Consider the following 15,115-nt stretch of genomic DNA (forward strand, 5'->3'; position numbering starts at 1 on the left):
AAGTAGGGGGGGAAAGGCCCCCAAGCCTTTGTAAAAGACTAAGTGTCAGCACCAATAGTAAAAATGCCTACCTTTGAGTGTAAGAGGACTGAATTTTGGCTTGGGATTATCAAAGAAAGTTACAGTGTTTAGGTTTTAAAAAACAAAAAAACCGAGAATCCTTGATTTTCTATTTGAAAGAAAAAAAAATAAGGAAAGGAAAATAAGAGAAAAGGAAGGATGAAAAAAGGCAGGCGAAACCAAGGTACAAAGAAAAGCTGGGGAGAAAATCCTACCTCCTTCTACTTGAGAGATCACTGAAAACTAGTAGGAATGTTAACAGATCTCTCTCAGGTGTTCCTTAAACTGCAGGCTGAGTGGTTAATGTTTTGAGGGGAAGGATGGGCCGATTTACAGTCTAAAATGCAAAAAAATTTGATTTTTAAGACAAGTATCTCTTCTACAAGAGAATTTTACACATGCTGATACAAAGTGCTTTTCCTACAGTGGTCCACTGACATCATGTGTGGGATCCAGGCATTTTAAAAATCTTCTTTAAAGGGGGCTCCTATTTGAAAAACTCTCCCTTAAATTTTCTTTCATATGAAAACGTTACTGAATCTCACATGTCGCTGGGAAATATTTTTTTCCCATATTCACTCGTAAGGTAGAAGCCCACTCCCCGGGCTCCGCTCTTCCCCAAACCCCGACCTCGGACCCAGGCAGGCTCCTCTGAACTCCTCTCGACCAGCACCCTCCCAGAGTTTCTAGTCATTACTTTGGGAGTCCTGGATTCTTCGGAAAAGGCCTGGGGAAAACCACTGTGTTCAAAATGGGCCCTCCCAGCCTATTACCAAGGAGCGCCAGATAAGGGCGCGAAATTCAAACCCTTTGTTCCTCTGAGCGCCAGAAAACATCCACGCCCTTTTTTAGGCAAAAGCCGGAACCGGAAGTTTGAGACGGCACCTGCGGGTCCGAATTTACGTGAGTTCTAGTTGTCAATAATCACGAAACTAAAAATCACTTTCATGGTGCAGAACTGAAGGTATGCTCCATTGAGGTCCCAGAAAGACCACGAATCTCGCTTCTTGTTGCCCCAGTGTCTACCACAAAACTTGCAGGAGCAGTTCCAGCTTCAGGAATTAACTTCTGCCTCCCGCCTGCGCGACCCCCAGCGCCTCCGCCTAAGGATCCCCAGTAATTCCGTACTTCCCAATCCCTTACCCGTTTCACGGTCCAGTAGGAAAATTACTATATCCTTCAGAAATGAGTTGGGTCAGAGAGAAATAGTTGGAAAAGCAGCCTAAGGCTTATGCAGCGACAACTAGCGGTAATTACAATAACGATGTGCTTTATTGGGAGCGACAGACCGAGGGAAACCTCAGCTATAAACTGGTCACCACCAACTTCTAAGTTTTCCTCATTTCTGTTAGAAAGTGGCAGAACTTTCTTTCAACAAAGTGGGTGGCTCTGAAAAGAGCCGTTTGATGACAAGGGGCCTGCACAGGGACTCACTTGGAACTAGTGTATTTGGTGACAGCCTTGGTGCCCTCTGACACGGCGTGCTTGGCCAGCTCCCCGGGCAGCAGCAGGCGCACCGCCGTCTGGATCTCCCGGGACGTGATGGTCGAGCGCTTGTTGTAGTGCGCCAGGCGCGAGGCCTCGCCCGCGATGCGCTCGAAGATGTCGTTGACAAAGGAGTTCATGATGCCCATGGCCTTGGACGAGATGCCGGTGTCGGGGTGCACCTGCTTGAGCACCTTGTACACATAGATGGAGTAACTTTCCTTGCGGCTGCGCTTGCGCTTCCTGCCGTCCTTCTTCTGTGCCTTAGTAATGGCTTTCTTGGAGCCCTTCTTCGGGGCGGGAGCCGACTTTGAGGGCTCAGGCATAGCCGTCCTTAACAATTGTCTAAGTGATATTTCTACTTTCCACAACAAAGTAAGCAAGAGGAACAGGCTTGAGCGGGTGTGTTTATAGCGCTGTAATTCAAATGAGGGTTTAAAAGTTTCCACTTCTGATTGGATTCTGAAAGCATGGGGCGGAGTTATGCAAATAACATTCTCTCTTTCTATTGGATAGAAACACAACATATTTTGACCAATAGGATGGCTCATTTTCACAGCCCCCCCCCAGTCCATTGATTTTTTTCACGCTGCAATGCTTCTGCTTCCTTTATGCAGGAATTTCCTCTTTTTTTTTTTTTTTTTTACACATTGCTGTATCTGGATGTGGCGAAAGGTAAAACTGGTGCCTAGGCCCAGACGCGCTAATCCGCGCTAAACTGCAGTTCCCCATTGGCCGAGTCCACCGCCCGCTTCGCAAAGGAAAATACGCGGAGAGTGTTGGGCCAGAACGTGGGTCTACCTAGCTGTGCTATTCAGAAACTGCCAAGATCCTGGAGCGGGTGGACGACGCGCCACCTACCTTTCCTAGTGACAAGGAGTTCAACACGCTGCAGTGGAAAGTCACCATCACACTGAGCTTCGTTTGGGCCAACATTCACGCAGTGCTGCTGCCCAAGAAGACTGAGAGCCACAAATCTGAGGGAAACTGCAATCCACAGCACACTAGAGAACTAAATTCATTTTCTCCAAGTTCTATCCAGAGCGATCTGTGTCAACAAGGAGGTCTGATTACTAGGGTTATGCCACAAATGTTCTTAATCCCATCGTAATGTCTTAGCAACTAATGTATATTCCTAAAACAGTAATGCTTAAAAACAAAGTTCCAGGAAAACAGGATATGTACAAGAAATCTTATTACAAAACAACAATGTTCCTTAAAAGGCAGGCGGGAATATCACTTAGACTCAGAAAAAAGGATAAGAAAGTTTGCTCCTAGCTAATAATAAAGCAGCACGAATTTTCCCTAAATCCACTTAAGCCAAATTTTCGTTGCCAAACCGAAATTGGAACACTTGTTGTTATGCATTAGCAACGGTAACCTGCGAATACAAATTAATTAATCTCGGTTCCCAGTGAGACTGATTCAGCTTAACATGATGTTTAAATTATTCATTATACAAATAGTATTTAGAGGCTTGTTGACTTATGGCTTCTGAACCTTTATGTCCACAGATCATTGAGACCAAAAGAAAAGTCAGACAGGGGAACAATTTATCCAATCAGATTCTCTTCTAGTTAACCAATCACCTAGGTCACTCTCCAACCAATGATTATATTGCGCGGGACTATTTAAAAGTTCAAAGGCCAATCAGAATGATTTCAACTATATTTAAGGACAATTTCAAGTAGTTTTGTTACACTTTCTGACGTGTAGTCTCCCAGATGGCTCGTACCAAGCAGACAGCGCGTAAGTCCACCGGCGGCAAAGCGCCGCGCAAGCAGCTGGCCACCAAAGCCGCCCGCAAGAGCGCCCCGGCCACCGGCGGCGTCAAGAAGCCTCACCGCTACCGGCCCGGCACTGTGGCGCTGCGCGAGATCCGCCGCTACCAGAAGTCCACCGAGCTGCTGATCCGCAAGCTGCCGTTCCAGCGCCTGGTGCGCGAGATCGCGCAGGATTTCAAGACCGACCTGCGCTTCCAGAGCTCGGCCGTCATGGCTCTGCAGGAGGCCAGCGAGGCCTACCTGGTGGGTCTGTTCGAGGACACCAACCTGTGCGCCATCCACGCCAAGCGCGTCACCATCATGCCCAAGGACATCCAGCTGGCCCGCCGCATCCGAGGCGAGAGAGCGTAAATCCATTCTATCAAAGGCTCTTTTAAGAGCCACCTAAAAACTCACTTTAAAAGTGGTTGCAACATAGGTAATGGTCTGTATTCTGTATGTAGGTAGGTAAACGCTTCCTCCTGGAAATTTTCCTTGGTTTTACAGAACAAGTTCCTATACTTCCCAAACCAACCTTGTTTGGCAAGCAAGACTACGAGGTATTTATGGATTTGCACTGGTCCTTTACCAAGAATTTGAGATTAACCATCTTGGTAGCTTTTATTCCTTTGGATAAGGTCGTTGCAATTTTTTACTTTAAATCTTAAGAAATTTTCAAACAGTTTCAAAACCGTGGTAATATTGTGTAAGGTTTTAAGGCTGCTTTTAAAATTGATTTACTTTTGGGGGGTGGGTATGTGAGTTGAACAACTTTGAAAGACTTCAGACTTGTTTCTGGCTCTTTATCAAATCTTAATTTACTCTGTAACTTTCAGTGCTGGTTACTATAAACACTGGAAAGTCACAAGATGACATTTAGTCAGTGCTCACAGTAAGGTGTAGGTATTTTCCTTACAGCCATAGGAAATGGTTTACACAGGAATCTTAGGATTGACTAGCAACCATTGAACTACATGTGAGTGAGTGACAGCAGATCACACTCATCAGTATTCCAACACAATCAGACAAATGCAGATTGTAATTGAAGGGAAGCTTTAATGCAAACGAGGTCTTAACCAGTTATGATTGAAAAAACAAAACAAAACATTTACACCACTGTGCAACTAAACAAGAGCAAAATGAGTACATTCCTAGAGCCCAACTCAAGGCCTTTTTGAGTGTTTTTGGATTCAGGGTGAATGTCTGCACTGGTTGTTTCAAATCCTACCTGGCCTTCCTTGGCATCTTCATTATGCTAATATACACCTGTAGAAGTATTCTGGATTGGAATACTTTGGTGTGGCATGACTCTCAGGCATCTGAGATGGAGCCCTGGCTTAGTCTGATATTTGAATGGTAGTGCCATTCTCAGTTACCAAGAGACAACTTATCCTTGCAGGATGTAATGCTGACTTTAAGCAAATCGAAAACTTTTAGTACTAAAGTGCTCTGGTTCAACTTTACAAGGTTTTATAAATCCATTCAGTACTGAATATCATCTTACTTTAAAGAGGTACTCATGGAAGAAAGTGAAAATAAAACAATGGATTCACTAGAGTCAGTCTATTTTTTCATGGGTTTAGTAATATGTGGAGCTATTGGCCTGAATTATGCACGATTCTTACTATAGCTTTCCCAGGCAATATTCCATGTCTCCCATTTTATAGAAAAGGAATTTAAACCTAAGAGATTTAGCTAAATTGGCCAAATTAACATTTCTAGCAGAAATAACTTCCAGCATGTCTCACACCAAACCCATACTCTTAATATCTTTTTATCAACAAATTTGCCCCCAAATTTCAATGACCTAGCACCAAAAATATTTAACTGAATATTTTCAATTACTTATTGAAATATTATTTTATTAGTTTTCATTTGTTTTTCACTTTAATGTGGCATTAGAAAATTTTTAGTTCCATGTGGATTATATTTCTGAGGAATATTGCTAGTATGTAGAAGTTATACTGACTCACAGATAACTAACTAGTTTTAATCCTTAAATTTACCAAGTCTCCATTCTTCATCTCTAAAATGGGAGAATAATGGTACCTACCTCAAAGTGCTGAGACAAGGGCATTTCTGCAAACAAAGGTAAGCAGCAAAGTGCTTGGCATGCTGTGAGTGCACTACAAAAGCCAGTTCCCAGGACCTTGGCACTGCTTCCTTAATAACTGTTCCCTTAAGTCCTCTAAGGATCTAGTCCTTTCATGGCCATGTTCAGATTTCAACCACAAACAAACCCACTTTCTACATTTCCTCAGGGCACATAGCTCAAAAACCTAGAGCTTTACCCATTGGGAGTAATAGGAAATTTACTTTTTCAGCCATGAAATCACTATGCAAGAAAGTTTGGAGTAATGCATTGCAAGTAGCCTGTAACATCTGTTATTTATTCTTCTATTATACATAGACAATTTCTTGAATTTTCATGGTTGAGTTGGTCAGCAGATTAGTTTATGAAACATTTATTGTCATTTTGGCAAAATTATCAGTGTTTGGGAGAATTACTTGAATATATTATTGCCACTTGCCAATATTTTATAAAACTAGATGAAAATCTGAAATGATAATATTAATGACAAATATGGATTTTGAAGAGGATCAGAATGTCACCCCAAAATATGCCATAATGTCACAAGTATTATTTTGAGCTGAAAGAAATTGAAAATCAACAGATGCAGGAAGCATTCTGTTTTCTCCTTACCTAACTAAAATTAGGTCATAAGTTCCACTCTGTAACGATTGCATTAATGTTTCTTGTAAAGGTGTTCCCTGCTCCTATGCCTGGAACAGGAGAGCAACCTGTATTACTTCAAGTAAAGAGGTGGTACTGAGAGGAGTCTGGAAGAATAAATCTTCCTAAAGAAGCATTTATCTTCCTTTAGTTTTGCCCATATATTTCTTATTCATTTTCCCTAAAAGTATCCCTGCCTTGAAGACCAAGCTTCCTTTCCTTTGCTACAATGTTATATACATTCCATTGTCTGCTTTCCCTTCCTTTTTATGAACTCTGTGCAAGTAAAATACTATTAAAATTATATAGATATTTTTTATTCTCCTGTTAATCTATCCTTTGTCAGATAAATTTGCTGGTCCTCAATTACCGACCCTAACAGGGTAGAGGAAAAGCTGTGATCCATGACTGTTTCATAAACTAAATCAAAAGACTAGGATTTTTTTTCTTAGAATGGCCAATTTTAAGATTCAAAGAGCGGTTCATTAGAACTTATCCAGACAACAATGTGAAAAACTGCAAGGGAATGGACAAAACTAAAGAACATGGACAAATTGAGGAAATATATTACTGAAGACTGTAAAGGCAGGTTTTTATGAAATTTAGCTCACTATAGTACAAGGAATATTACGTTTGAAAGAATATCTTTGAGGTATGGAAATAATTTTGCAGGGAATAGTCAGTATTAAAATCATTTGTAAGTATATAAAATCAAATATATTGAGATCCCAAAAAACACTGAAGGAAAAATATAAAATCACTTTTTTTGCTTGGGTTGATTCCTCCCCTATTTCTTGAAGGAGGTACCAAAGTCAAGTAATTGGTAATTTCAAATAAAGAAGAAAGGGGCACAGAAATGAACACCCTAAACATCCTGAATATATGGAAATGTAGCAGGCATATTTGGAATATCTTAATTAAGTGTCCAGGTTGTTGTAACCTGATTCAAATTGAAAGTGAGGTGGCCCCAGGCAAAAGTTCAGATGGCCTAAAGAACCCAGGGCACAGCTCTCACCCATGCCTTTCTGGACAGGTTTGCTCTATTCTACTCATTTTGCCCTAAGGATACCTTGGTTTTTCCTTTGTATTGTCTAGGAAGCCACCTGCTATGCCCTGACATCAGGTCATCTCTGCTTCTATAACTCAATTCCAGTTTTTGAATAAGTTTTGATTGGCTCAAACTGGTTCAATGGCCTCTACCAACTACTGTTGTTTAAGGTCAGATAATCTATCCTCAAGTTTTTAGTAAACATAAGATATATTTTTAAAAAATATCATTTGAACCAAAGATGAGACCACAGTAGGCCAGGATGAGACCAGAGAGCATTGTAGAGTAGCACTCTTCATATGTCCACAAGGCACAGAAGGCTAACTGAGCCCTGGAAATGGGCTACTATGAACTGTGTTGTAAATGTAAAATACACATGAGATTTTAAAGAGGGGGGAGGGGTGCAATGTAGAATATCTCATATTTGTATTTTTTGTTGGATGATAATGTTTTGGATATGTTGAGGTAAATTAAGAATATAATTAAAATTGATTGTTTTTTGGGTTTTTTTTTTTTTAGTTGCTTCTAGGAGGTTTAAAATTATTGTGTGGCTGACACTTATATTCACCTTATTTAGCAATGGATAGGACTGATCTACAAATTGTTAATTCACTTGTGCATCAATTTCAATAACCAAGTGGCTTCAATGTACACTTTGAGATATTCTCAAAAAAAAAAAAAAAAAAAAAAAAAAACCTAAAATATTATAGGGTGCTATTTTGAACAGCAAGAAAGAAAATAAATATCAAAGGCAATAAGATAGTTGGAGAAAATTTTAAATTGAGTAGAAAACAAAAATACTTGGACAGAAAAACAAGAAATTTCTTGCATAATAAAACTCCTGCCTGGGGCCTGGGTATCTTGTAATCCCACCAAATGAAGAGGCTGAGGTGGGAGAACCTCAGTTTCCAAGCCAGCATTATTAACTGACCTAGCTAGACCCTCATCGACTTGAGGAGACCCTGTCTCAAAACAGAAAAAAAAAAAAAAAAAAAGGATGTAGCTTAGTGGTAAAATGACCATGGGTTCAATTCGACAGTACAAAACGAACAAATTCCAAAAACCTTCATATCTATAAATTAATAATTTATAATTTTAGCACAACACCAGTAAAACTTTTTTTTTTTTATTTGAGTGATTGGGTGCGGGGTGATGGAGTTGGAGGGCATCTTAAAGGACATACGTAAAAACAAAACAAGCGAAAAATAAACAATTCTAAAAAAAAATAAGCAATGAAAATCCTATTAAAGTCACAGTATCTCAATATTATTTGAGTACCTATGTTTTAGGTATTGTTGGCATTGAAGATAGTGCTGAGAACACTTAAAACAATGATCCTACCTCAGAACTGACCATAGAGAACAAAGGAACTAAATGTAATCCGGAAATTTAGCCCACATATCTGTGGAGTTTAGCGTTTGGTAAAGGGGACTTACTGGGTAACAGTAAGTCACTCCTGTTACTGTAAAATCGACAATACAAACTTACTGAAGAACCAGTGGGAGGCCTTTCTTGCATCCCTCCCTTCCTCCCTTCTAGGTGATAAACTTCCCCCGTGAATTAACTCACAGTGGATTCATCTAGTGGAAATGGTGGGAAAACAGCAGCAGGTCTCCGGAGGCCCCATCGCTATACGAAAAAGCAGGAGCCAGCGTATCTGTACCCAAGGGAAAGGCCGCTTAGGGAAGGACCAAGACCGCTCATGAAAGTTAAAGGCTTTATTAGGTAGAAACATGCCTCCCATCGTACACACCGGACAGTTCACAAGTAGAAAACCTGGACGAAACCAAAAAGCCTTTTAAAGCAAGTTTGATTATAGTTTATCTGAAATTGCGGATCCGCTGGACAAAATGGCCAAGTTGTTTTCAAAGCCTGCACCACCACACCCATCCGGACCAGCGCGGAAGGGACGAGGACCTCGGAGCAGCCTGGGCGGGACGGGAGGCGGCTGCGCCCTCCGAAGGCCTCCGTGCAGGGGAAGCAGGCAGAGGCGCACCCACCCTCCGCAAGGTCCGGTGCCACCAAGTCCCCAGTATACGCCGCCGGGCTCCAGGCAAGGAAAGCGCCTCCCGACCCGTGCGGTGCGCGGAGAGGGAACTCCCTACCCTACGGAAAGCCGGAAGGGCTCGGCTGCCGCCAATTAACGCAGGATGCGGGCGCGGGCGGGCCAACCCAGAGCGGCGCGGGACTTTCGAACCGCGGGGCACTCCAATCCGGGCCGACTGTAAACACGGGCTCGTCCCCTTCGCGGTCACAGGGCTGCTCCGCCCTGGGGCGGGGCTGGCGGCTGTCCCGGGTGCTTCTGCCGCGAGAAACGCCGCGCCTGGACCGCAGGCCGGGCCAGGAGCCCCGCTGACGGCCGCCGGGGACGGCTCCCGCGGCCCACCAACTGCCAAGCCCATGGGAAGAAGGCCCGACGCGGTCCCGACACACGCGAGTCCGGTCGTCGAGGGGATAAGGACGCTACAGCGTCGAGCTCTTTCTTTTGAGATCAGTGGTGGCTCTGAAAAGAGCCTTTTGGGTTCGAGAGGGAGACCATGACACTCTACTTCTTCCGGGGAGCCGCCTTCTTGGGCTTGGCAACCTTGGGCTTGGCGGCCTTGGGCTTCACGGCCTTGGAAGCGCTCTTGACCTTCTTGGGCTTGGCCACCTTGGCCTTCTTAGGACTCTTGGCCACCTTCTTGGCCCCTGTACCCGCAGCCGGCTTCTTGGCCTTCTTTGGGGTCTTCTTCGCGGCCTTCTTTGGGGTGGCTGCACCCGTCGCCTTCTTGGGCTTTTTGGCAGCTCCGGCGGGCTTCTTAGCCTTGGCCGCCCCTGCCTTCTTGGCCTTGGGCTTGGCTTCCCCGGAGGCCGCCTTCTTGTTGAGCTTGAAGGAGCCGGAGGCGCCGGTGCCCTTGGTCTGCACCAGGGTGCCCTTGCTCACCAGGCTCTTGAGGCCCAGCTTGATACGGCTGTTGTTCTTCTCCACGTCGTAGCCGGCGGCCGCCAGCGCCTTCTTGAGCGCAGCCAGGGACACGCCGCTGCGCTCCTTGGAGGCGGCCACAGCCTTGGTGATGAGCTCGGACACTGGGGGTCCAGAAGCCTTGCGGCGCGCCCCCGCAGGCTTCTTGGCAGCCTTCTTCTTCACGGGAGTCTTCTCCGCCGGGGGCGCGGCGGCAGGAGCGGCGGGAGCTGTCTCCGACATGCTGAGGGCCTGGGACTCGGGTGCGAGTAACAGTGCGCCGATGCAGCGCCGCGCCGCGCCGCCGTATATATAGAGCGCAGGCGCGCGCTGATTGGTGCGCCGGGCGCCGGTGGCTGGCAGGCTCTGAACAGCCGCGCTGCGCCCGAGTTGTGTTTGTTCCACCTCACAAAAAGGAAAAAATATCGAAATACCCCGCACCAAATCTCTCGAATTTGATCAGGAAAGGATCCTAGAAGCCTCAGGCTTCCTGATCTCCAGCTGTTTTTTCTGCAGACCCAAAGACAACGCATCTAAGCGCCCCCAACTCCCCCAACTCCAAAGGAAGTCCAGGGCACTCAGAGATCACTTTCTGTTTTTCTTCTAAATTACCTGGTCGCTCTTTTATCCCTGAAAGTTCTTCTTCTCAGGGATGATTGAGCACATGCTTCCCTTCTTTGGGGAACAAAAATGAAATGATTTCCACCTAGATTTTCACGATAATTTTGTTTCTTCGCAAGGGAAGTAACACAGGTCCTCTGTGAATTCTGCATACAGACCCAGGGTAACTGGGACTGGGACATGGGTTTCCTGAGCCGGTCCAGAGTAGCTCGGGCAGGGTGGGATGGGGTCCATAAACTCTGGGAGGGGGGGGGGGGTCCTGAGTGGTGAGAGGCTAGGGGCTTAAATCTTTGATTTAAGGACGGTGAAACTACCAAATCCCTCTTTTCATAGATGGGGGCGGGGCACCCTTTTCTCTTCTCCAAAGGCGAAAAATTGGGCTGTTTAAAAAGCTCTCCACTTCCCCTCTGAGTTGTGCAAAGCAGGGGGTCTGGCCCTCAAGAATAGAGATAATACCGAAGGAAAGGAGGTCCTTAAGGCCATAAAGAACCCCCACAGACTTAAGAGACATTGAGATGATGTTCTCAAAGAAAACAAGCATTTATTTATATATTTATTTCCTTTGCTGCATTACAGGGATTAATTTCAGCCCATGAAAAATGAGGTTACTTCCAGTATAAATATCTTATTCATGATTCAGAAGAACTCTCTATAGTCAGAAACTATAAGATACAATTAACTTTAATAAAACACACTTTTGACTTAGGTGAATTGTTGATTTAAAGTAAAAAAAAAAAAGGTAGCAAAATTTTAATCAGAAAGAAAAAGTATCAGAATATATAAATTATTATACCTTCTGTTGTTGGTGAGTTCACTATCACCTCCCAACACTCCCTCTAAAACTGGCCAGTTCTATTCTAAAGTTTGCTTTGCTAGTTTAAGCAAAGCATATTTCACCTTTTGCCTCCAAGTGATAGCAATTTTTATCCTCGAGATAAGAGGCAAAATAAACTTTCTGATTATATGTTTAAAATAACTGGGAATTTACACTTGAGGACAAAAGGAAGCATTACAATTCACCAGAAATTCCTGTTTAATCACTTGACTACATGAAAATATGTGTTAAAGATGTCACCCTTAGATTGTGGTAAAGTCAAAGGGGTCATACAAATTGAATTCAGTGACATGTGAAAAACAAAATATGTTTTTTAAGCAAAAAATGACCAGTGGTATCATTGAATTACATTTGCTTAACATTGGCAGTGTCTGCTACTTCTACTACTGCTCATGTCCTGTGGGAATTAACAGTCTAATGAGATTAGGGATGGATGAAGGGCAGCAGTAGAAAACCACTTTAGCCTGAAAGTCTTGAAAATGTACAAACAATTGAAGTACCTTTATCATACTCATATGTTTCAGTAAAATGAATGAAGTAAGAAAGTGTCACTTTTCTCTGATTCTATGGGCACTGGGTCTCTTCCTCATCTTAAACTCAGCAAAATGTTACTACCATTAGAGTAGCCGACCACCTAAAATCTTGTCCTGATTTCAAGGCTGAGTGGTAGAAGTGAGAAGGCAGAGAAATATAGAACCCTTCTCCAGATCCCTTGTAATTTGTGTTGAGAAAAGTTATACAGAAACTTAATAATAAGGGGAAAATATATTGTATTCTTCTAGTTATATTAAACAACTATCAAAAAGCCAGCTTGTGGGTCATCTGATGCGCTAAGGCAGTGTTAGAAAATAAAGCAGAATGTGAGTTACTTACATTTTTTTTTTTTTATTTTTGTAATAGTCATAGTGAAAAAAATTTTTAAAAGCTGGATGTACTGGTGAAGATTTCTAATCTTGGCTACTAAGGCAGCTGAAGCAGAAGGATCACAAGTTCAAGGCCAGCTTAGGTAACTTAGCAAGACCCCATTTCAAGAAAAGAAAAAAAGAAAAGGTAACGTTGACTTAAATAATAGATTTTATTAACTCACCATATCAAAATATCACCACTTCAACATAATCATGCATTTTAAAATTATAAATCTTCAAAATCTGATGTATATCTTATACTTGGAGAATATTTCACTTCCAAATGGCCATATCCCAAGTGTCCAGTGACCACGTGTGGCTAGTGATTACCATGTTGGACAATAAGTACAGCTGGAGGTGAAGCTAGCCTTGATTTTAAGATCTAGTTTTGATTGGGCTCACAATATGTAAAATTTGATGTTTACTTTTAGACAATTACTAAATTAATAATGTTTTGTCCAGTAGAGTTACAAATGCCAAAAGGTTGTAAAGGAGCTGGGGAGAGAAAACCAACAGCAAGATACACTCAAAGGATAGTGAGAGTGGTTGGGACAGGTGGAAGGAACAGGGCTGATGCTGGCTTTTCTTTCACTTTCTTCTTTCCAGCATGCCAGAGCAGGATCCTGTCGGCCTTTGAAGGTAGTTAACTGACATTAATAGATTCTGCGAGAGCCACAACTTTGAGTGATTAAAACCTGCTTTTCCTAACTCATCATGGGAGGAGGCTAATAACAGCTACCTCCCTTGGGATGGTGCTGCAATCTGCCATGAGACCGAGAATATGGGTGGCTCAAGAAAAAATACTCAGGGAGGACTATTAGGAGCCCAAATAAATTGTAAGTCTGCTGGTCTATTCCCTTGCTTTAGTTTTACAAAGCATGGTTATAGATAATAGCAAAACTTTCTGGGTTTTATTTTCAGTCTTTGCAGGCAGGTGGGCAACAATTAGGATTAAACTTGACCGGAAGTGTTTTCACCACCAGCCTATGAGCACCTGAAGGGCAGAGAAGAAAACTACTTCATTTTAACTCCATGGCCCACCCTCCAAATGCACTGGGGAAGATGACAGATAACACAGTGGTAAAGCACTTAATAAATACATAGAAAGTATTACAAAAGGAGCAATACATTGCAAAGTATAGTTACCTAACATTTTGAAATTGCCATTGGAACTGTGTGACATGGGAAACAAAATCATCACTAGCCACCTTATGCTTCAATTTTTTTCCAAGTCAAATCTACCCTCAAAAGATAAGGATTTGTCAATCATGAGAATATACATTTTTATACCCTCTCAATCTAGGCCTAAAATGAGGTCAATTATATGGCACAAGATGCAAATATAACACATATAATATATAACATTTATATAAGATATACACATATAATATATAAACAATAACCTTAATCAAAGTGCATAATTTCATATAATGATTATCTTGCAGAAAACATGGACATATATATATTGCAAGACTTGTTAGGACAATATTATTTTAACCGTGTCCATTGGTCTGCTGTGCATTAGCATTTCACATACTTAGTGAACTCTTGTTCAAGCACAGCATACCAAGAGTGAATAGAAGTCAAGATCAACCAAGGACTTCTCTCCTTTCAAGGATGCATGCCTGAAGGGACTGGCACAGACAAGCATTAACCATCCTACAGTGTGATGGGGAAAACACAGCCATTGAGAACAGAAGAGTAAGAAAGCAAAAATGTTAATGTACTGGTTAAACATTTTCTTTCTAGTATTTTCCAATCCAGTTGGGAAAATAAGATACAGAAGCATAGTTTAGACCAGTGATTCTCAGTGGAGCTCTGGGGTACATGTCCATGATCCTGGCAACTATAGAGGCTGAGGCAGAAGGATTGCAAGTTCAAGGATAACCTCAGAAACTTAGTGAGTGCCTGTCTCAAAATTTATAAAAATGTTAAAAAGGGCTGGGGATGCAGTTCAGTGGTAAAACACCCCTTCATTTAATCCTCAGTACAAAATTTTTTTAAAAATCGTGATTCTCAAACTTTTAAATGTCAAATCCCCTTACATGACTAAAAATTGGCAAGGCCTCTGAAAATCTTTATTTACATATGTTATATGTATGATATCCACTACTTCATGTGTTGAAAGTCTACATAAGTAAAATGGCAATAATACTGCTACCTGTTTCACAGGTTGTAATGAAAATTAGTGAGCTAATAATTACATAGTTCCTAGAACAGTTAGTACCTAGCATATTTTAAGTATAAGTACATACATAGAAAATAAATCAAAATTATTTTAAAATATTGTACACAGACTCTTGTATACAACTAATGGTACATTTCTGTATGTAATACTAATAAAGATAAGTTCTTTTAACACTTTCTGTTGGACCAGGCATTATACGCAATGTTTTCATTTCAGTTACCTACATCCTACATGACAGCTACCATTTACAGTCACCACCACGGCCACCAATAAAGAAATGGGGATTGAGAGACTTCTCTGAGACATCGCTGCAGACTGATTGGTTGACATACCCTACACACACCCATACACACCCATACACACAAATGTGTTAAAATACTAAGTGAACCAAAGACTTACTGGATAAGACTTGTTGTTAGAGTCTGTAAACAAGTCAAAATAACACCTGGCATTTTGCCAGGGGAATGTTAGAGTTGGTAAACAAGTCTGGATGGTGCCTGGCAAAATGCCAGAGGGAGTGGTTTGAGAAGTAACA

The 15,115-nt window shown here is 42.3% G+C and overlaps 3 protein-coding genes across 3 annotated transcripts; 1 reads left to right on the forward strand and 2 right to left on the reverse strand.

Annotated features, from left to right (window-relative positions):
• Positions 1–1,313: 1,313 nt before the first annotated feature.
• LOC107149332 (histone H2B type 1-B) lies at positions 1,314–1,949 on the reverse strand. Its single transcript, XM_015494132.2, has one exon. It carries the CDS (start codon positions 1,869–1,871, stop codon positions 1,491–1,493), a length of 381 nt encoding a protein of 126 aa, XP_015349618.1. The 5' UTR covers positions 1,872–1,949; the 3' UTR covers positions 1,314–1,490.
• Positions 1,950–3,204: 1,255 nt separating this feature from the next.
• On the forward strand, positions 3,205–3,715 carry LOC125615614 (histone H3). The gene has a single exon (XM_048799910.1). It carries the CDS (start codon positions 3,270–3,272, stop codon positions 3,678–3,680), a length of 411 nt encoding a protein of 136 aa, XP_048655867.1. The 5' UTR covers positions 3,205–3,269; the 3' UTR covers positions 3,681–3,715.
• Positions 3,716–8,793: 5,078 nt separating this feature from the next.
• On the reverse strand, positions 8,794–10,340 carry H1-2 (H1.2 linker histone, cluster member). Its single transcript, XM_015494114.2, has 2 exons — positions 9,492–10,340; positions 8,794–9,429 (listed from the first exon to the last, which is right to left on the reverse strand). Exon 1 carries the CDS (start codon positions 10,272–10,274, stop codon positions 9,636–9,638), a length of 639 nt encoding a protein of 212 aa, XP_015349600.1. The 5' UTR covers positions 10,275–10,340; the 3' UTR covers positions 8,794–9,429; positions 9,492–9,635.
• Between the last annotated feature and the right edge of the window lie 4,775 nt (positions 10,341–15,115).

Source organism: Marmota marmota, unplaced genomic scaffold, assembly GCF_001458135.2.
Source record: "Marmota marmota marmota unplaced genomic scaffold, marMar, whole genome shotgun sequence".
Lineage (NCBI taxonomy): Eukaryota > Metazoa > Chordata > Mammalia > Rodentia > Sciuridae > Marmota > Marmota marmota.